Source organism: Arabidopsis lyrata (genome assembly GCF_000004255.2).
Source record: "Arabidopsis lyrata subsp. lyrata unplaced genomic scaffold ARALYscaffold_2, whole genome shotgun sequence".
Taxonomy (NCBI): domain Eukaryota; kingdom Viridiplantae; phylum Streptophyta; class Magnoliopsida; order Brassicales; family Brassicaceae; genus Arabidopsis; species Arabidopsis lyrata.
The window spans coordinates 1,939,133-1,961,584 of NW_003302554.1; the positions used below are offsets into that span (position 1 = coordinate 1,939,133).

Genomic DNA, 22,452 nt, shown 5'->3' on the forward strand with positions numbered 1-22,452 from the left:
ATAAACCCTAAACCCCATTTTGCGCCTAAACCCTAAACCCCCATTTTGGATTTCGTAAGTAAATGAAGAGAGAAGCTGATTCTTGAATAGTCGACGACCATTGTTATGTCTTCTCTGATACTCCACCATGGAAGGTCTCTTAAGTTACTACACAAGTGCCCTAATTTGAGAGTCTCACCGCAAAACCCATTTTCTTTTTCCAGTTCCTTCTCTTCTACTAGAGCTAAAGATGGTCAAAAAGGTCAGATTTTCACTATCTCTTACCTCATTGATTCATTGGGTTTAACCGCAAACCTCGCTGAATCGATCTCAAGAAAAGTAAGCTTCGAGGAGAGGAGAAATCCTGACTCTGTTCTGAATCTTTTTAGAAGTTATGGTTTCACAGATCCTCAGATCGCAAGCATCATTACTGATTATCCACGATTGCTTATAGTAGATGCTAAGAAATCTCTTGGTCACAAGCTTCAAGTTTTGCAGTCTAGAGGAGTTTCAAGCTCTGAGCTCACTGAGACTGTTTCTAAAGTTCCTAAAATCTTGGCAATGAAAGGGGACAAAACTATAAGCAGATACTATGATTTCGTCAGAGAGATTATCGAAGCGGGTAAGAGTTCTAAGTTCGAAAAGTTATGTCAATCTATGCCACAGGGTATGCAAGAGAATAAAATCCGAAATTTATCTGTTTTGAGAGAACTTGGCGTGCCTCAGAGGTTATTATTCCCTTTGCTCGTCTCTGATCGTAAACTTGTATGTGGAAAAGAAAAATTTGAAGAATCTCTTAAGAAGGTTGTTGAGATGGGTTTTGAACCGACAACCTCAAAGTTTGTCAACGCTCTACGTGTTGTTCAAAGAATCAGCGAGAAAGAAATAGAAGAAAAGGTCAGTTTCTATAAAAGGTTAGGCTTTGATGTGGGAGATGTATCTGAAATGTTCAAGAAGTATCCAGTCTCTATGAGATTATCCGAAAAGAAGATAACTCAGAAGTTTGAAACCTTGAAGAAGTGTGGACTACTCGAAGACGAGATCCTCTCAGTGTTTCCGCAATGCATTGGTGCTTCGGAGCAGAAGATAGCAAAATCCATTGAAACATTTAAAGACCTCGGATTCAGCAAAAATGAGTTTGCGTTTATGGTCAAGCACTTTCCTATGTGTCTTAACATATCCGCAGAGACGGTGAAGAAGAAGACGAAGTTTCTGGTGAAGAAGAAGAATAAGTTTATGGTGAAGAAAATGAAATGGCCACTAAATTCTGTGGCTTTTTACCCGCAAGTACTTGGACTAAGCATGGAGAAGAGGATTGTACCAAGATGTAACGTTATGAAAGCACTCATGTCGAAAGGATTGCTTGGAAATAGAGAAAGCAAATTACCTTTAAAGGAAGCTGTCTTGTTATGTACCGATGAAGAGTTCTTAAGAATGTATGTGAGGAACCATGATGACAAGGAGCTTGTGGCTGAACTAATGGCTATCTTCAACGGAGATCGAGTTTTATAGATCAGAAGGCTTCTCAAGTATTTTGCTTTTATTTATGAATCTCTTTTCCGATATACTACCTTGAGGTTTGAAGCCTATCAACAGCAATGCAGCCAAAGAACTCATGTGTTTATATATTTGCTAGTCTAATGGATTTGAATGATGATATACTCATATGTTGGTGGATTAGTCATGTAAGCTTTTTATCATTCCTTAATTAGTGTTTGATCTTTGGTTTCTTGAGAATCTTTGTTTAATTAGAGCCAAAAATCTCTTAGGCCTTGGTAGAAAAAGATTGCGTTTCCAAGTGATTGGCTTAGTCTTTGTCACACTTCTATGTCGTTCTTGTGCGCTTATGATTTCATCATTCCCGTAGAATATTTTGACTGCCTCTTTCCATTCCCCTGCACCAACTAATCTTCACATGGATCTTGACAATTCAATAACTCCGAAAGTACTCACTAGTCACTAGTTCCAAAGTGTGGTTGTAACTGAATTAACCTGCCAAAAGAGTAGCGTCCAAGACTGTGTGTGGTCTGCAAAATCTTCAAGAAAGCTGAAGGCATGGGAGCTCTTATAGCAGCTCGTATGATTATTAATAATGCTTTCGAGACTCTTGCCTTTGTCTTAAGTTGCCACAACTTCTGTGGTATAGGCCAAAGAAAAGGTAATGTCAACTGTTAAGTTTTGCTTTCCAGCTTCCATGAGATGTAAAGAGTAGTCCAATTTATTGAAAGAGCCCTTACTCACTTTAATTCTCTTTAAACTCTCTCTAATGACTTAAGAATCTTCACAGACTAATATTATGAAAGTTCAATTCTCAAAACTCTTTTTTTTTGTCTGAATATAATACGAATGTGGAATACATGGTAAAATACGATTTTGGTATACATCACCGACAAGAGTCGAAACTTTTTCAGAAACTAAACATATAGAAAACACGAAGACAAGAAGCTCATGGCCGAGTTGATGGCTATCTTCACTGGAGGTCGTGTTTCATATAGCAGGAGGCTTCTCAAGGATTTTGCTATTACTCATGAAAACCTGAAACCTCAATTTTAAACTTTTGTAATCTCAATATGATCCGGTTTGTTTTCTTCTATATGTAATCCATCTTAGAAAATAACTTAAAACCATTTGAGGCTAATTATGAGTAAATGCATATAAGAAACGATGTCGTTTTGTTGTAGAGTTTCAATTTTTCTCCACCAAGATTAGAGAACTATACTTTTATATATCAGATCAAGATGACTCAGTTTTAAGGTTTAAGACTTGATATTTTTGTCATTTTTAGTAGTAGTGATTAGTTTAACGATAATGATAATAATTTAATAATGAAGATTAATAAAGAAGCAGAAAATTTTATTCTGTTGCATAATTTGCATTTGGTCACGACAAAGCGATTCTTTTCTCACTTTTCTTTATCTTTGTTTTACTTCGTATCGTACCTTGTGTCCTATTTAAAATTAAATTTATGATTGGTCAGTAGAAGTAGTATGCGTCGATTTTGTAATCAATAAACTTTAAATACTTATAGTTATGCAATGAATTTGACGTTAAATCCAGTCCGTAAATATTAATGTATACACAAAATTGGTTGTAACAAAATTTTAAACCGGCGAAAAATTAATTGCATAAAGTACTCAAATCTCATAAAGAAAATTTAAGAACTATCAAATCTTTCAACTGTCGAAATAGTCGTATTAAACATATGTATATGTATAAACATTATCAATCAAATAAATAATGATATAGTTTCGACAACCATGATAGAAACTAATAATTATTTATTTTATTTCATCATTACTAGTCAACCATGAGTCCATGAGTGACTAAAAACTGTAACATCTCAAATAATTTTGTTAAGAGAGTAATTATTAAAATTCCTTCTCATCCATCAAATATTTTTTCCACCTATCATCATATACAGTAATGTTTTTCTTTTTAACTTGCTACAATACAAAAAAAACACCTAAAGTCCAACAAAATAAAAATAAATTCAAAACAATAGTGCAAAAGACAAAAAGGCCAAATAATAAAACAAAGAAAAAAGAAGAAATTAAAAGAAAAGAGTACTGACAAAAAGCCCAGAAATATCCTTATTACGACTCTCTTCTCTCACGCCTCCCCAAATAAAGAGAGTTCTCTATTTTAAAATAATTAAACAAAAAAATAAATAAATAAAACAAATAATAATAAATGAATAAAATAAAAAGGAATTAAATTCCTCACCACATCTTCGATTTCTGTAACATCCCATTTCCAAAAACATTCCGTTTCAGCTTCAACGAAGAAGACGAAGTAGTAGAAGAAGAAGAAGAATCACAATCACTCTTATTGAGGAAGTTAGATTCTCAATCTCACTGTTTAATCTCGCCGGAAAAATTATGGCTCGGCCTTCGTCGGCGTCTGCAACGACAGCAATCAGACCGGAAGATTATTCTCACAGTCCAGTTCATTACGCCGTCGTTTTGGGAGATCACGGTGCACTGACTCGTCTTCTCTCTTCCTTGCCGAAGTTAGGAGATCCAGAACAGATCCGAACAGAATCTGACTCACTGAGTCAAGAACGAGTTGCGGATCAGATCTCCGCCGTGCTTGACCGTCGCGACGTTCCTTCGCGCGAAACGCCTCTCCATTTGGCGGTTAGACTTGATGATTTGTTCGCGGCGAGAGCGATTTCGTCAGCCGGAGGTGATATTTCGCTTCAGAACGCTTCTGGATGGAATCCGTTACAGGAAGCGTTTTGTCGCCGGAATTCTGAGGTTATGAAAGTGCTTTTACGGCATCACCACCGTTTAGCTTGGTGTAAATGGCGGCGGAGATTACCTCGTTTAATCGCTGTTCTTCGTCGTATGAGAGATTTTTACATGGAGATCTCTTTCCACTTCGAGAGCTCTGTGATTCCGTTCGTCGGGAAAATCGCTCCCTCTGATACTTACAAGATCTGGAAACGCGACGGTAACCTCCGTGCTGATACTACTTTAGCTGGATTTGATGGTTTGAAAATTCAAAGAGCAGATCAAAGCTTTTTGTTCCTTGGTGATGGTGACGAATCTCTAGATATTGCTCCTGGATCTTTGCTTGTACTGAATCGAGACGATCGGAAAATTCTCGACGCTTTTGAAAGTGCCGGAGCTCCGATTAGTGACTCCGATATCGCCGGATTCTGTTCTCAGTCTAGCTTGTATCGTCCGGGAATGGATGTTACTAAAGCAGAGCTCGTCGGACGAACAAATTGGCGACGGCAAGAGAAGATGGAGAACGTCGGAGAATGGAAAGCTAGGGTTTATGAAATCCAGAAAGTGACATTTAGCTTCAGATCTCGGAAAATTGTTACCGGAGATGGAAGCGAACAAGTCTTACCGTTGGAGTTAGACGAAGACGATGAAGGATTCTTAGTAGCTGAGAATCCGAGTTTTTTAGCTCCTCCGCCACGGTCACAGAGACGACACAGTAGCTTCGTTAAAGAAGATAGAGATTGGATCTCCGTTGGGAGAAAAAGCGTCGACGTTTATCCATCCGCCGCACCACCACCGCCGCAGCAATCTCAATCACCGAGAAGATCAGTGTCTCAATTTCAACCACCGAGAAGATCAGTAGCTCAATACCAGCCACCGAGAAGATCAGTGGCTGTACCTTCAACGGTGTCTCCGGTGAATCCTCCGCCGTCTCCTCATATTAAAGAGAAGGAATTCGTTAAGAGCTTGCATCCGTCAGTGTGGTTAACGGAACAGTTTCCGTTAAAAACGGAGGAGCTGCTTCCGTTACTTGATATTTTAGCTAATAAAGTCAAAGCCGTCGCCAGAATGCGTGATCTTCTCACCACCAAGTTCCCGCCGGGAACTTTTCCAGTCAAGGTAACAAAAGTGGCAATCTCGTAAATATCTTTAATTTCTCTATTTACATATTTTTAAAAGGACTTTTTGGAAACTATCATATCTTATACCAAAATTAGCAAATTAATCTATAGTTTAAAAGAAAATTAAATAAATAGTTTTAAAAAATAAACCTTAATCCTAAATCTTAAACCCACAAAATTAAACCTTAATCCAATCATTTTAAACAACCAAAATAAATAAATTCTAAATCTTAAAAGTTAAAATCTAGACTCAAAAATAGTGTATTTTCTTCATTTTAAAAGAGTTAGCCTATTTTAATTTAGATTTTGTTAGCATTATATTTTTAATTGTCCCAAATTGTTATTAAAACCATTAAATCGCTTTTTACGTTTGTTACTCTTTTTGGGCTCTTCCTAAGCTTAAAACATTACGACCGTTATACCTAATGGGTCAAACCAACTTACGCGTCAAGTTCTCATTGGTTAGCCTCGCCAATGGAAACGCTGACGTGACAAGATCACGGATGGGTCACGGAAGAACCAAAGCTTTAGCTTTTTTGGGGACCCATGATTTTTTTGCCTCTATAGATCTCTAATTTTGGGAAATTGTGCTTTTTAAAAACCCAAGTCAAAATCTTTAGATGATTATGAAATTTCTTGCTTTCTTTATGCTAAACAAAATCTTTGTGTGGGATCCAGCTGTCTATTCCGGTGGTCCCTACGGTCAAAGTAGTCATCACATTCACCAAGTTCGTCGAGCTTCCCCCGGCGGAGACATTCTACACGCCGCTCTCAAGCCCAAGATTCCTCTACTCTGCCGCTGCCGAAGAAGACCAATCCGATGGCGAAAAACCTGATGCTCGTAATTCGATTTCACGGCCATCTACGTGGCTGCGACTAGCCACCGGAAAAGGCTCACATCGACGGATAGAGGAGGAGGAGCAACAAACGCCGGACCCATTTGCTATACCAATTGGGTATAAATGGACAAGCATGAGTAGTAATAATAATAAGTCAGGTAATAATAGTAAAATGAAGAAATCGAAGTCTACTAAGAGATCTAAGTAGTATCCTCTTTGAGGAATTAAAGATATAAATCTAGTTTTTTTTTTAGTGTAGATAATCTGATATTAGTAATATACAGAGAAACTATTGATGAAACTGGTTGTAGTATTTTTTTACTATACATTTTATTTTTTTCATATGATTAAATGCTGTCATTTTTTCACTCTTTTTTCGTCGGTCATGGTCTAAAAGAGTTCAATAATAAAAGCTTCCAAATAGACGCACCAACTAAAGTAAGAATAAAATTGAACAAAAAGAAAAATAACTATTTGTTCACGCTTTCCATTATTTTATGGACCAATATTGGTGGTTGTATTAACTTTTCCAGATACAAAAATACTTTTTCTTATAGCCATTTGTATTATTATTCATTTTTTTTTTGTTGTTTCAATATTCCTTAGTATTCTGTACTAAACTTTGAACTAATGACTTTTGATAAAGCAATCACTGAGTGTTCTGCTTTAGGTTACATAAGACACATTTTAGACGTTTTGGATTACATTCCATTCCAAGCTGGCTTTGTATAATCCGATTTTAAATAACTTGAAAAAGCTACAACACCATTACATAATGAGAGTCCGTAGAGACTTGAAGACTTGAAGTTGAAGCTAATAATATAGGACTTTTCATGGGATTTATGTGAAAATAAACTCCCTTTTTTGACTAATAATCTAAAGAACATAAGTTTGATATGTCACATGGAAAGGGACATATTTAGATGGCTTAAATCACGACCTATATATATCATATGCTTTATACCTAAATATTCCAAAACAATGTTTGCTTTGCAAGTCGGAAACGAACAAACTTGAGTTAATAAAGTGCATTCAAAGACAACCCAAAAAGAATAAAAATATATATATCTTACACATTAACAAATCTAAAGATTTGAACCCTGATAGGAAAAAAATGACAATATAAACTATAATATTTTACACTTTTATCTATTAAAGAAAAGAACAACACATCTACTATTTGTCTCCATTCTCCGCGATAGCACTCATTTTGCTAAATCAAAATCTGTCTTTCTTCCCCAAAGAAGACCTCTCAACACATTAAAGGTAATCTTTTTTCTCTCTTCTAGTTTCTTAGTTATGAACATTATTCATTTTTGATCCAGTACCCATTTAAAAACTAATTGAAAAAAACGAGTAATTTGTATCTCTAGATGTTTATATTATGTTTCCTTGATTGATTGATATGGAACTTCGATTTTCGGCTATTTAGTTTGCGAAAAGATATCGCGAAATGGCAAGTGAAGCACCGAGTTGGGCAGATCAATGGGGAACCGGAGGGATCGGCGAGATGCCGGAGGAAGAGAACACCAAAAGCAAGAAAGATGCCAGCGGTAAGAATTCTGGCCAAAACAAATCGGCCAAGATTGTTGATTTCATAAGTCTCAAGTGGATGAAGAATCTTGTGCAGAAGAAGAAAAAAGACTCTGATTCTTGAAAAAGAATAGAAAAAAATATCATTGTATCCATATTTCTTTTCGATGTTTTGAAAGAAATTGTTTCATCCTAAGATCTCAATTCATCATTTTATTTATTTATATATATTTGTTTTGAGTTTCACATGAGTTTTAATGGGTTTTGGTGCATCCCACGATCGGAAGTTTTTGTTTTATATGACATGGCTCAAATCTTCGCTTACTCTTGCAAATAATAATTTATATTTTAGTAACATGTAGGCTACTAGGCCTCGGTTATAATTTGTTGTTTCTTTTCTCACAAATTTGCTAACTTTTTTTAAAAAAATGTATGCACCAGAATCCAGATAGTCAAATTCAACCTTAGTATTTGCAAAAACACGAATGACATTGTAAAATAATCTAATTCATTTTAAATAACACCAAATATACACTACTTATTTACAGTTTTTGCCACATTTTCTGCCAATTTTGGTTGAAATATAGCCTTTTTACCACATATATCTCAACTATTCCTTCCACAAATACCCAAACTAACATATTATGATCAAAATGGTAGAAGAGAGCATCAATAGATGACACAAGTTGTGTGTCCAAATGTAAAAACCCAAACTATTGAACACAAATTGAAAGCAACATTTACATTAATTAGTCCAAAGCAGTAAAAATAACATTTGCATATTCATAGTCATACATAAAGGAGCATATAATATACAGATAAGCACAAAAGCATTGGAAGGCACATTTAAACCAAACCAAAGGTGTTCTCTCCACTGTAAGTCATGTAGAGAAACCCATCTTCGTCTTTGTTCTCATCATAGATTGCGGACATCATTGCAGCTGCAAAAAATCATCAGCAAAGAGCATTCATCATTGTTTCGAGTTTGCAGAGAAGTGTATGCGTAAATTACCAAGTTAGCAGCGGATTTTCATGAAAGCAAAACTATCATAAACCAGCTATTATGCTAAGGGTTTGTGTTTTACCGGTTGGAGGCAATGTGTTCTTCACGAAAACGAAGATCGCCTTTTCGGCACTCAGCTTGATTCTTTTACGGACAACATACACAAATTGCCCCACAGTTAGATCGGCCGGAACAAGGTACCTGAATCCAACAACCAAAGAGTCACAGATCAACACATTTTCCCTGATATAAGACTCTTGTAGTCTTCAATTAAGATCAATCCCATACAACACAAATATAAAGTTCTTCAAGAAAATGTTCAAAGCAAGGCACTCATAAGTAAACAAAAGAAGCGTAGAACTCATAAGTTGTCAACAAGAAAGAAGAGCAGAAAAAGAATGTCATTAGTACTCACTTTTTCTTATCGATATTCGGAACATCACTTCTTTCAGCTCTCTCTACAATCACCTGCAACATATACTTGCTATTGTTAAAGCTACATAGAAGAACATATACAGAGAAATACAAACAAACAAATGTTAAAAAAAACATTACTGGAATTCTGTCTGGATACTTGTCCCTGATGCGAGAAGATTCAATTTGTCTCCTCTCTGCCATTACCAAACCCCAAAGAATGGTGACAGAACATCAGTGTTTGATCAATCAATCATAGGAAACATTAGAGATTTGATCCATCGTAATCAAAGTCTCTAACAATGATCATACAATCAAAGATCTATAATTTCTAGTAACCCACTAACAAAACCCAGAAAGTTTTAGTTTTTATGCATGATTTGATGAAGAATCAAGAAGGAGACGAATAAACTTACCCAGTGGGTGTTCCAACTTGAAAGAGCTATTAGCCATGGAGATTAAGAATCGAATTTCTGAAATCAAAACACCAAAATCAATCAACACAAAAATATGAAATCTGATATTCAATTAGCGATCTCGCGACTAATCGGAAAGGAAAACAAAAACCCAGAAACTACAAAATCAGAGAGAGAGCAACATACCAAAGATTAGGGCTTCTCGTTTTCCCCAGATTTGTACCGATGAAGATGATAATCAAATGGCAGAAACTAGAAACCGATCAAATTTTCGATTTTGATGGGTTTCGTGTAGAAAACAGAATTAGGGTTTCAATCTCTGCACGAAACTGAGATAACTTAGCGTCATTGCTTTCTTTTGTTGCCATTTGTTCTGCTGCAGAACCGGAAATTCGTACCGGATTTATGGTTTAGGATAACATTCGGTTCTCATTGATTTCGTGACTCAATTAATTTTATTTGGTTTTTTGCAAACGCCACCATTTATTGTTTTACCTCAGAAAAAGGAAGAAAATGTACAACAAAATTATTAAGAGTTTTATACGGTTGCAGACAATGTGAAAACTAAAATTTTATCTTTTAAGGGCTGATGCAATTTTTTTTTTTTTTTAGTAATTTAGAAATTTTACTAGGTAAAATTAAAAATTTAAGAGGGATAGTATGTATTTAAATAAAAAAATGGAAGGACCAAATTAGTTTCGAAATTCAAATAGATGTTGGGAGTAGCAGAGCCCACCAACATGCCATTGTCTCTCTTACAAACCCTCATAAATACTGATTTTGAAAGCTCATGGCATTCCTTTGTTCTTTTATTTAATTTTGTTCTACAAATCTCTCTACATGTACATATACTACATGCACTATTCATATACCCATGTGTATATTCTTGGAGATAAAAGTTACCTAGCTAATTGAGTAATACAGTAAATTTTAGGTTCTTAGGAGAAAACATTATCTGCCTTTTTTCGTTAGTGTAGCTCCGTCTCAGTTTATCTCCGGCTATCGGTGAAAGGACTTTCTCCTTACTTTATCGTCGATCTAAAGTTTAACAATTTTTCTTTATTGTTCCTTGTCAAGGTTTCATTTAAAAAAATTTTTAGATCGATTTTCTATATATACATCTCCTTCTATAAGTTTCATCGCTTTAGGGGGCACGGGGTCATAAGCCTAGATTCGCCACTGCTTAAAATTTAGTTGATGCGATGAAACTTGAACAGTTTATGCTTCCATGTTGTTTACTTTTTTTTTTTTTGGTATAAGACCATATTTATAGGATTTGATTAATGTAAAACCTAAACTTTCATTCTAATCCTTAAAAAAAAAAATCTTCTTGGATATCTTTATGCAATATACGATATAAATGCTGTTTTTTCTTATTAAAACCAACTGTCTACTTTATCGACTTCTATGTTAAAGTTTTAGAGTTGAAATAGTAAATCAAATATGGATGCATCAAACAGATTTAAAAACAATGCTTAGACCAAGCTTACGCACAAACTTCATGTAATTGTTCCGATTTCCCGTGGAGTCGTTACACATGTTTTAGGGAAGGAGAGATCAAGAGTATACATGCAAGATGCAAGATGCAAGATGCAAGATGCAACATGTAATAATATTATTTACAAATATTGCCTCACAGGTTTCATGAGGATGGAATCCAATTACAAATAAATTTTAAAAAATGAAAATTAAAATCGCAGAAGTGTAGTATTTCTTAACACGTCCGCACGTTATCACATAACAAAATTTGTGACGTACGTATTTTTTTGTAAGAAGTATGCAATTAATTCTACATCGCCATTTCTACTACGAATTTGCAGTATATATGTGATCACATATCCATCACCAAGTAGTAAATTTTTAATGGCTTATAAGCACTATGATATTTTTGTCGTATAATTAGTTTTTTTTTTTCTTTAAAGAGAAACGTCTATATAATGGTTTAGCTGTTTCTTATGGACTTTAATAAATCAGAACTAGCAAGCAATCATCATGAATTCTTAGAAGTGGTTCAATATTAAAAAAAAAAAAATTTTGTAACGGCAGACCTGGCTATTTGGTTTGATATTTATTAGTATAACATATCTATATATTTATTAAAATGTAACGAAAAGTATTTCACTATTTCTTAAAAAACATATTTTTTTTTTCAAATTTAATACAACCAACTTCCTTTTTGTTGTGGGGGTTGTTGGCCTAATTCAATGCTTGTTTTTCTCTGTTATTTCTTCTTCACCCTCTTTGTATTTATATCTCCTTCACTCTGCAAACCCAAGAAAAAATATTGATTTAGCTCATGTTGTCTCTTTCTTATCTTCATATCTGCCAAAAAAAAAAAAAAACACTGTGATTTCTAAACTGGTTTAACGGTAAGTACCTGTCTCTCGTAACATACCTATCAATTTGTTCCAATCATTTACTTGCTTTGATTTCTTTTTCGATCTCTTTTCTTTTGTTTTCTTTCTTTTTATGTGGGTGAGTTTGGGATAATAAGCAACTGAAGAGTCGATGAGCGCATTATCGGACATCGAATACGAGATATTGGTGCGGTTCAATCAGAAAACTGTACTCTTTTGTTTTAAAGATCGGTTTGTTTGATTGAGCCGTGCCAATATCACGTGTTTAAATAGTTTAAAGATTATATGTTACTAATTAATTGATGTGATCAATCAAGGTATGAATCTATATCGATTCTCTTGATTTGTTTTCATTTTTCTGATGCATAGTTTTAAATTTACAGAGATAAGGTATATCAATATCTATCGTCGAGGATCACGCTCATACTTACGTTATGTTTCTATATAATTTTATTAATTAGTTTCTAAAAGACAAGGACAATTTAAAATTATTTAAAGAGTTTTTTAAGTAGTTTTGTTTTCATGTTTATCTTCTGCAGGCTCTGAATTTCGGATATTAACAAGAAAAAGGACAAAGGAAAAAAATTTCATATACATTTGTGAGAAGATCGTTTAGCGACAATGATACATTTTTTTCCTTTTTTTTTTTACAGATGATTTATGTCACCCATTAATGTAAAGATGTCTGACTAATGAATTCAAAATATTGTGTATTTTTCTGAACTTTAATTTGTTTATATTTATATTCTATCACAAAATTGAGGGTGTCGATGATGTTCGTTAACCCGCGGATTATACACAACTTGTCAATTCCATCATTATCTCAAATATATTTGATCTTGTTGTATTACAGAGAACAATAACCTATCGACCAAGCTGGTCCGTAACTTCAGCAAGACGACATTTGCGCAGCTTCTCAAGACTGATGCAACTGTGGCTCCACTAAAGCTTTTTTATTGAACCTCATAAATTCTCTTTTATATGCTCCCTTGTTTTTTATTTATTATTTTTGGCAAGGTAGCAATTCTATAGGTCTAACTTCATGTAAGCCTCAACTTTCATTCCTTAAATGATATTTACAATTTAGCAAAAAAATATAACTAAATGTGTCATATGCAATTATGATGAATATTTTAACAAACAATTTTACGATAGACACTTCTCTTCGCAATACACAAATTTTCAAAAGACAATTCTACTTACATTTTACCCATGATACACAATATTATGATGGATAATTCTACATGCAACATGTTGGAACCTCTAGTAAATTCTACTTCTAAAATTTTGCATTTTATGAAAATCAAATCCAAATTTGGTGTTAAGAGATTAAACCCTGAACTAAACACACAATCAAAGAATTTCCACATGTAAAATTTCTAATATAAGATCTAATTGAAAGAATAAAGTAAAATTAAAAATAACAAAAGTACTTACATTTAACATATCATGTATATGTGAATCAGAAGTTTATTTTTCTTTATAAAATTTTAAAATATATATAAATGACAAAACATATAAGATTATATATATATATATATCAAATATGCATAACCAACCAAAAACCTGCGAAGTGGTCGCCTATCTTAATTACACATCTCACAGAATACCCACGAGTTTAGGACCAAAACCTTAATTTTTTTTGGCGAGGACGTATTAAATGAGATAGCTCTATTCTTATATATTGACAAATCTATATATCCACAATCCAACAATATGGATATAAAGGCATTTTCACTTTGTAAATTTATCATCCTAATAATGAGTAACGAATCTAATACCCACAGCTTTCTTCATCTTGAAATAGTATTTGAAATTTTTTGGCACACACAATGTTACCTTGTTATCGATCATTGATGTTCAACAGCAGTAAAATTTCCAAATTGATTATTTAGTTCTAAAAATTACCATATCGAATAATATAAAGATATGAAAGTAAAAAAAAAAAAAAACAGAAAGAAGAATTTAATGAGAAGGAAAAAGAAAGCATGTGGAAATAAATGAATGGGCACAACAATAAGAGCTCTGTCTCTTATAGGACAAACCAAATGTAACAAAAAAAAAATGGTTTCTCTCTATCTCTTTCTCTTCTTTAATTTCTTTCCCATTCATTTCATTAATACCACTTCACTTTCTCTGTATATATTTTTACCTCCATTTTTTTTCCCAACCAAGCATCCAAATTAGAATGAAGCTCTCTGACTGGTTGTTCAATCGAGAGAAGAAAAATTTACAAAATAAGTCATTAATAATAGGCAAAAATTAAAGATTTATGTGTGTTTTTGAAGTGTATTTGCAAATAAAATAAAAACCATCATAGTATTAAATGATGTGGGTTAGGTCATTAGGTGATGTTATTATACACAGCACATGTATTTCCAAACATATCAGAAGGGTAAACGGCCGATTTCTTCACGAACTTAGTTGCTTTATCGTATTTATACACAGAGCTTTGAGTCGTGTCTATAACTACATGAACTAAACTAAAATTTATGTTTCCTATACTCAAGTGATAAGAACCTATAGCCTATGGGTCTGACTGGTGAACGTTTAGAAGAAGAAATAATTCTTCCCATTTCTTCTGGACCCACATCTTTTTGTTTTTGTTGTAAAAGAAATTTTTTTTTTCCAGTAGAAAACTGTATTCTCTAAAATACTGAAGGTATAAATTCTTCCGACTCCTTCCAATTATTTTTCTTCTCTCTACGCACCAGTCACAGCCTATATACTCAAGTTTATAACCAGTAGAACCAACATAACTTATTACTTTAGATAGTAATCTTATCTATCTATTACTCGATCCAAATTAATCTATAAATATAACACAAACTACCCGTTTTGATCATGATAACTTATTTCAGGAAATAAGATACGAGTTACAAACTTACAATAAAACAGTTCCTTTTTTTGTGTGTAAATTACAGTATTTGTTTTAGGAATACTACTTAAAATCATCTAATAACATCCACTATGAACTTTGTTTTTATTTCAAGTAATCAACTAGAAATCTATAATGGAAATTTTTTAAAAAAGTCTCCTGGTTTGGATAATGGAAATTTATAGTTGATTAGTTGAAATTCATGAAATCAAACGATGTATTTTTTTTTTATTGATTTTAAAGAAAAAAAATAAAACGACTAGTTAGTTAATAAATATCAAACGAGTAAAATTAATTAAAAATTGGTTTGCGTGATAGAGCCGTTATTATAACGGTTAGAAAAATATCGTTGCCTAAAAACATAAAAATTCAAGTTCATCTTCATTATCTTATTCACGAGAGGAAACAAAAATACAAGTCTGACGAATTTGATTATGAATAAAGAACGAGAGAGATGGTAGCAGAAACAGAGTTTTTCCGGTGGTTTTAGAAGTTGAATTGTTTGATAGGGTTACTTTTGATTTTTCTTTCTGGGTTCTGAAATCAATCTTCAATAATTAGGAATTTGACTGAATTGCTTCGTATTAGGGTTCTTTAAAAAGATGTTTATAAAGCTTAGACGACCCTTGGTTGTGTTGTAGGTTACGCATGATCGATAAGTCGATAGCTCTGTTTTGTTATTGATGAAAAAGATTATATACGATTAGATTGATGATGTGAACAATTTGGTAGATTGTTGAGGAAGTAATCGAGAAAGTGCCTCTGTAATAACTTATACGAATACTACACCAAATTTTAATCAAATTGTCAGGTATTATTTCAAACATTCTATACTAAAGATTGAATCTTTTTGCATAATCAATCAACTTTAATGTCATGATCATCACTTCAAACATAGGTCCATTATAAAAGAAACTTTCCCAGGTTATCGGTTCGGAACCAATCCACCCAAAGTCCAAAAAAGGGTATATACAAGTCTATTCTACACAATTAAGACACGATAATCTCTCTTACAGACTTAGATTAAGGTGGAGATGTTTTTTTTAGTATGTTACTGAAACCGATTTTGGTGAATCGTAAAAAAGGGTTAAAACTTGGAAAATAAAAACTAATGCTTCTTTGGCTAGACAAGTTAGAGCAGAGGAAGATGGTTTGTTGGGTTTCTTGGTGAGTGTAGCTTTAGGACTATAAACCCTTTTGTAGCTTTGATCTAATATCCCTCTTGCTAGCTCCTACATGACTTTCTTCTTACTCCATAGTTTCTATTTTGAAACCCTATCTTCATAAGATCTTTAAGGCTTTAAAGAAGATAATTTTATAAAATCTGAATATGATTCTTGGATCTCTTAAAGCTTAGACGAGCCTTGGTTCATTCATGTTTGCGTGTTGTCTGAGACTTTAAAGCCTTGTCTGTAGTTATTATGTTTGTTAACATGTCTTTGTCTTCACTGCTTGTGTTTTCATTTGTTGCTATTCTCAATTGAGCTTGAGTTTAAGCCTTTTAGTTTTGATTGTTTAAAGATTTAATGTTTCTGACAGCATTTGTTTTGTTCCAATCACTGAAATTTGATTTATGTTTTCAATGATGTGTATACATTTTTAGGGTCTAAAAAGGAGACTGGAGGGCCTGAGAGATACATGGAAGATGAACAGATTCCCATAGACGATCTATCTTTTCAAGTTGGGTCTCTCTTTGGATTGCGAAAGCTAATTAAGTGCTATCTATGCGGTTATGTATCGTTGCTTCGTTACTGTCAAATGTTCTTTTAAATATGTAACCTGACTTAATTTCCTGTTTAGCTTTTTGATGGCCATGGAGCATCAGTGAGTAGTTTCAGTGAGTAGTGTTTATGTTGAAGAAGTGAAGAAATGTCTTCATCTAGCTTTGGTAGAGGATCGCAGCATTAGCTTCTTCTTTTGGTACCAGTACTGCTTCTTGCCACTCGTCTCGTTTTTGAGAAGGTACGTGTGTCATTCATTTAGTTCTTTAAATTCACTATCAATCTTTAGGATCTTGACAAAGCTCTTGCATTTTTTAAGATATTTCTTACATTTTATGTTTCATAGTTGGTTTTATGTATTGTTTGCATTGGGAATTTTGGTATCGGCTCTATTGCCATATACAAAACTAGATTTTACAACTATTAATTTATATAAACTGTTTTAGCTAAAGTTTAAAGAAATTTGAGTGTCAATTTGCCTCTGTGAAAACAAACCGAACATATGATATTCCGTCTAATCTTCTGGATCATTAGAGGTATCATAAGTACAATATGTTTTCATGTAAGGTGTGAATGTTAACACTTAATTTTTGATTTATTTGGCAATAAAATGTTTTTCACGTTTGTTAAATTTTACAGTTTTTCTTGGCAAATACCAAATCTTACACTTATATATTAGTTTTACACAATTACTAGGATCGGACCCGCGGTCCACCGCGGGAGAATATTGGTTTACATACGTTACGTTTAATATTGTGTGTTTTTTAGTAGAACGAATCGTGTAGTATACTTATAAATATTCATAATAACGAATTGTAGAGAAAATTTAAAATTGTTTATAAATATACCCATCGTATTAATTATGATTCACAAAATAGAATTTTGTGTTTTAAAATTCTAAAATTAGACGATTCATGGAAATTAGAGCAGTCAGAATAGGTCAAAAACCGCGGGTCGAGCCCACATCATCTCACTATGGGGTAGATTTGGGAAAATATATTAAACCCGCAAATAAGCGGGCCTCATGGATTAATTCGCAGTGGGTCATAGGTTTAATCGGTTTTTATCCGCGGGTTAGCGGATCAGCCCGCATATTAGTATTTATTGATAAAATTATAATTTATTCAACATGTGGTAATTTAAACAAACTTTTAATAGTATTTTGATTTATTTATTTATTTTAGTAGTATTTTAAATTTTGGTTACTTTAAAATTATTTAAACAAAATCCATGGACAATCCCGCAAATCCGCATACATTCGCGAGACGGGTTTGTATTTCATATATGCTACCCGCGGGTCGTGCGGACCGACTAACTACAAGTCAAAATATTTTTTGTCTATCGCAAAACAGACTTAACGGGACGAATCAACTCGCTTTGACAGTTCTAATGGGAATATTCTTTAGTCATACAACAAAATGAAGTTTGGACATAGTAATAATAGAATATGTATCTTATTTGTTAGATGAGAGATTGAAAGATGAAGTATAATGATTAAAAATTAATTATTATTTTTCATGATTCACAAAATTTAAATAATACTTATCATCTTGTTGAATAATTCTAAAATCATATTCAAGAAATCTTTATAAATTGAAAATTATACTTCTTTGGTAAGCTATAGGTATGAAAATATCATAATTTTGATTTAATCTAATTAAATTAAAATTAGTTACATGGATTTCATATCTATTTAATTTACACGACCAAAATAAAAATATCTATTTAATTTACAAGACCAAAATAAAAATATCAATTTAGTTTATAAAACAGATGGGTTATTTGTGATAAATTTTCTAGAATCTTTAGAAGCAAGTAAAATATCTTTCAATTAATGATAATTGGCTAAAATGAGCGAAATTAATGACAAAAACGTTGATTGTTATGGAATTAGTCCCAAAAATATATGAACAAATTTATTATATGTAATTAATGTATAATATTGTTTGAAATATGCTTTTATTATTAGTTACCATAAGTACAAATCAGATTTTATTTGATTTCCATAAATATTTGATTTTATTTCGATTTTTCATTATTATTTTGAATTTATATTCCAAAAAAATTTCAAAGATCCGATTTCAGAATTTCGGGTCAATTTTCTGAGTTTAACCCGACCCATTTTCATTTGTACTTCTCTTTTAATAGTATAGAGATGGTAAAATGTTTTTCGAAGTTTTGGTAAAACGATAAAACTTGAGTGTTAAATTGCAAAATTGTGAAAACAAACCTAACATATGATATCTAGTCCAGACTTTCGGATGTCATAAGGACAATATGTCTTCATATAATAAAAATCTAACACAGTTTTTCATAAGTTTGGTAGTTAATTCTTTTCACTATATATTATTTTCAGGTTTGTAGTTTTTTTTTTCGTCTAGATTTATTATTAATTGCAAATTATGAAAACTATTACATAGACGATTCTACAACTGACAATTCCTTCCGACCCTTACTAGATTCACGACAGACTACACTTCCTTCTTCGTGATCTTGATAAATACCCTTCAATGATCCACGACCTGGCGACACTTCCTTCTCTGCGTAGAATCCTGGCGAACGGCTATAATTGTACATAGTTGAAGATCTCTTGCACACTTGCCCTCATTAATCTGCAAATTTGTTAATAAATCGCAATATCTGGGACTCGAACCCCAGACCTCTTGGTGTAGAAGCATTAATCAACCCATCAACCCTTGATCAACCAATGGGCCAAGGGGGCTTCCACCGGGTTTGTAGTTTTAAATATACAAACTAAATTTTACTTATAGTTTTATACAGTTATACTATAAAATAGTTTTACTTATATGTAGTCTTATACATTTATACTATAGTTTTAAGCTTAGTAACTAAAAAAAAAAAAAAAGTAAAGTGTTAAATTGCAAAAATGCACTAACCGAACATATCAAGTGTGGTTTTATGGCTCGTTAGAGGTGTCATAAGTATTATATCTTTTCACTTAATAGAAATTTTACACTTAATTTGTTTGTCACTAATTTGTATGTATTATAAAATAAGTATAATATGTTTTAACTTAATAAAAATAAAATTTCAACTTCAGTTATTTTGATAGAAAAGGAGTATATATCATCCGTCACCTAATAGAATGACTTCAACAAAACAAAGACAAACAAATGGTCGTTGTTTTAATCAAATTAACAAAATCTTTTTAAGAAGAGATGTTACAAGTTCCTTTTCAATGGTTTATATACCATTGCCGTCCAAAGTTACCTGTGAAGTTTAACAAAGGAACAATTAGTTGGTAAAAAGAAAACAATAATGTTAGATACAATGCATTGAATTTGGAGGGTTGGATCTGAATTGGCTGGTGACAACATTAAATTCATTGACAACGAACACTAGCACTCGTGTCCTGAATTTTCACCACTCAACTACGAACTCCAAACTTTTCCCATCTTCTTATAACCTCTCAATCATCTAGCCCTAGCTAACCATAAGAAAAGGAAATAAACCAAAAATCACAGTGACCATACTCAATATCTCTCATATCTTTTGTTACTCAAAATACTCTCTGTCCAACACTATGGCTTTGGAAGGGGAGGTCATATCAGCCATTTCTCAACTAATTTCTATGGATGACCCTTGGGAAGTGGATAATGGGGATGCGAATACGGAGATCATTGCACGCATTATTAAAAGAAGCTACGTTAGTAGCGTATTCTGCGAATATGCTATGTTACTAATGCAGCAGAAGCCGGAGTCGGAGCTCATGTTACTCATTACTCAAACCATCTCTATCTACAACTCTATGGATTTGGATTCCCAGCCGGAGCCGCTAAGAAAACTCATATCATTCATCGCTAAAAAGGCAGATCTCGACTACTATGTTGATCCCTTGTTGTACCAGGATTTGGAGGTCTTGCCACTCTTTGGTAAAACATTAAGTCTTGAGCCAGAGCCAGAGCTCATATCACTCATCCGTCAAATAGTCTCCCTCGTCGTCTCTATGGATCCAAAGTGGAAGAAGCTTATTTCCTTATGCCCTCAAGTAGCAGTAAGATTGGAAAAAGGAAAATTACTTGTGGATGAAGAATTCTTGTGGGAAACCAATGACAAATGGTGTTGTTTCCCTTTATTCTGGCTGAAGTTTATGTCAACAGGAGAAGACTCTACACATTTTTTCTGCCGAGGTTGCAATGGCAAGAACCATAATGAAAACAACAAGGCTCAAGTTGAGATCAAACACCCTCTTCATCCAAGACATTCTCTTCGGCTTGCTTTGTTGCGGAAGTCTCATGAAACGAGGCAATGCTATTGTTGTGATGAAAGTCTCCAAGAGCTATTTTATTATTGCTCAGCTTGCGACTATGCTATGAATATAGCTTGTGTGGAGAAACCACCGGTCTTTTCTGTAGACCATTTGAAGTGGCATGAGCATACTCTTGCTCTGTTTCCAAGACAGACTCCCTTTGCTTGCAGCCTCTGTTCCTTGACACATACAAGCTGTCCTTTTTATATATGTCCTCCTTGTGACTTTGTGGCCCATCAACGGTGTATCGGCTTACCACGTGTCATAAGGATATCTCGCCATCCCCATCGTATCTCTTTTACCAATTCTTTTGGTCAAGGAGATTGGTCTTGTTGTGTTTGTCGCAGAAAGATCGACAATGATTACGGGGGTTATTCTTGCATCAAGGACGGTTGTTCATATGTGGCTCATTCGAAATGTGCAACACAGAAGAATGTATGGGATGGTAAAGAACTTGAAGGAATACCAGAAGAAGATGAAGAAGTTAAACCGCCGTTTGTGGAGATAAGTGATGGAATCGTAGAGCATTTTAGTCATCAGCATCATCATTTGAGACTTGATGAGAATACGGCTAGAGATTACGACGTGAATAAGCCGTGTCAAGCATGCATCATGCCAACCTATTCCGGTAACTTCTACTCATGTATGCAATGTGATTATATTCTCCACGAAAAATGTGCAAATCTTTCTCGCAAAATGCATCACCCGATACATCCACATTTGCTCACTCTAAAAGTAGGATCTCGGGATCTTGTGGAACATAGTGTGGATCCATGTTCAGCTTGTCCTTGGAAGTGCAAAGCTGGTTTCTTCTATGAGTGTCAAGAAAAGGATAAAGATAAATATCTTTTTAGGCTACATGTGCAGTGCGCCACAATGTCTGAGCCATTAGTCCATAAAAGTCATGAACATTCTTTATTCCTAACTTCCAAACCAGGAGAGCAAAGAAGATGTTCGGTTTGCAAAAAGTTAGAACAATTCTCAACAAAAGAAACATTCAATTGCATTGAGTGTGACTACTTTGCTTTGTGTTTTGGATGCGCCACTTTACCTCAAGAGGTGAGGTATGAGCATGATAAACATATGCTCACTCTTTCTTATGGAGAGGAGACGAGCACCGTGACTTATTGGTGTGAAATTTGCGAGCAAAAGATAGATCCAAAGGAGCGGTTTTATACGTGTGGTGAGTACTGTTGCGTCACCCTACACATTGAATGTCTACTTGGGAAGGACTTATACGTGAAGCCTGGTTCATCTTGGATAAGCTTCTCCTTCAATGGAGCGAAGATAAATGTTCGGCCCAACAATCATCATATGACTCGACCTTTTTGCTCTCATTGCAAGAAGCGTTGTCCACACAAAATAGTTTTGGAGTCATCTGGTTCAAAATTTTGTTCCACATCTTGTGTTGGTGAATTTTTGTCTACAAAGGTGAACACAGCTGGTCATCGTGAATATCTACAACGGAGAGGCTACGGGAATTATGAGTTCTCAGCATTGACATAGAGATTTGTGGAATCTTGTTCGAATTCCGACAGTCTAGATCGTTCTCAGATGTGTCTCCGTTTTTGTGTTGCTATCGGTTCGGTTGCATCGGGTTGTGTCGGATAAATCTTTTTTAGAAAGCTCAATTGATAATAAGAAACATGTAAAGAGTTAGCAATCAACATGTTTTATATAATACAGTAC

General features: G+C 33.8%; 5 protein-coding genes and 1 long non-coding RNA gene across 6 annotated transcripts; 5 read left to right on the forward strand and 1 right to left on the reverse strand.

Moving 5' to 3' along the window:
* The first annotated feature begins 12 nt into the window (after positions 1–12).
* LOC9322557 (transcription termination factor MTERF15, mitochondrial) lies at positions 13–3,376 on the forward strand. Its single transcript, XM_021034306.1, has one exon. It carries the CDS (start codon positions 106–108, stop codon positions 1,489–1,491), a length of 1,386 nt encoding a protein of 461 aa, XP_020889965.1. The 5' UTR covers positions 13–105; the 3' UTR covers positions 1,492–3,376.
* A 251-nt stretch (positions 3,377–3,627) lies between these two features.
* LOC9322558 (ankyrin repeat domain-containing protein 13C) lies at positions 3,628–6,539 on the forward strand. The gene is made up of 2 exons (XM_021035365.1): positions 3,628–5,330; positions 6,011–6,539. The coding sequence occupies exons 1-2, from the start codon at positions 3,858–3,860 to the stop codon at positions 6,377–6,379; spliced, it is 1,842 nt and encodes a 613-aa protein (XP_020891024.1). The 5' UTR covers positions 3,628–3,857; the 3' UTR covers positions 6,380–6,539.
* Positions 6,540–7,242: 703 nt separating this feature from the next.
* Positions 7,243–7,950, forward strand: LOC9322559. Its single transcript, XM_002886447.2, has 2 exons — positions 7,243–7,437; positions 7,604–7,950. The coding sequence occupies exon 2, from the start codon at positions 7,625–7,627 to the stop codon at positions 7,826–7,828; it is 204 nt and encodes a 67-aa protein (XP_002886493.1). The 5' UTR covers positions 7,243–7,437; positions 7,604–7,624; the 3' UTR covers positions 7,829–7,950.
* A 455-nt stretch (positions 7,951–8,405) lies between these two features.
* LOC9322560 (autophagy-related protein 8c) lies at positions 8,406–9,878 on the reverse strand. The gene is made up of 6 exons (XM_021035366.1): positions 9,724–9,878; positions 9,538–9,594; positions 9,263–9,318; positions 9,123–9,175; positions 8,790–8,908; positions 8,406–8,645 (listed from the first exon to the last, which is right to left on the reverse strand). The coding sequence occupies exons 2-6, from the start codon at positions 9,572–9,574 to the stop codon at positions 8,551–8,553; spliced, it is 360 nt and encodes a 119-aa protein (XP_020891025.1). The 5' UTR covers positions 9,575–9,594; positions 9,724–9,878; the 3' UTR covers positions 8,406–8,550.
* Positions 9,879–11,422: 1,544 nt separating this feature from the next.
* On the forward strand, positions 11,423–12,642 carry LOC110230654. The gene is made up of 2 exons (XR_002333782.1): positions 11,423–12,211; positions 12,434–12,642. It is a non-coding gene; the product is annotated as an uncharacterized LOC110230654 (long non-coding RNA).
* Positions 12,643–19,744: 7,102 nt separating this feature from the next.
* LOC9324103 lies at positions 19,745–22,448 on the forward strand. Its single transcript, XM_021010186.1, has one exon. The coding sequence runs from the start codon at positions 20,038–20,040 to the stop codon at positions 22,267–22,269; it is 2,232 nt and encodes a 743-aa protein (XP_020865845.1). The 5' UTR covers positions 19,745–20,037; the 3' UTR covers positions 22,270–22,448.
* The last annotated feature ends 4 nt before the right edge of the window (positions 22,449–22,452 follow it).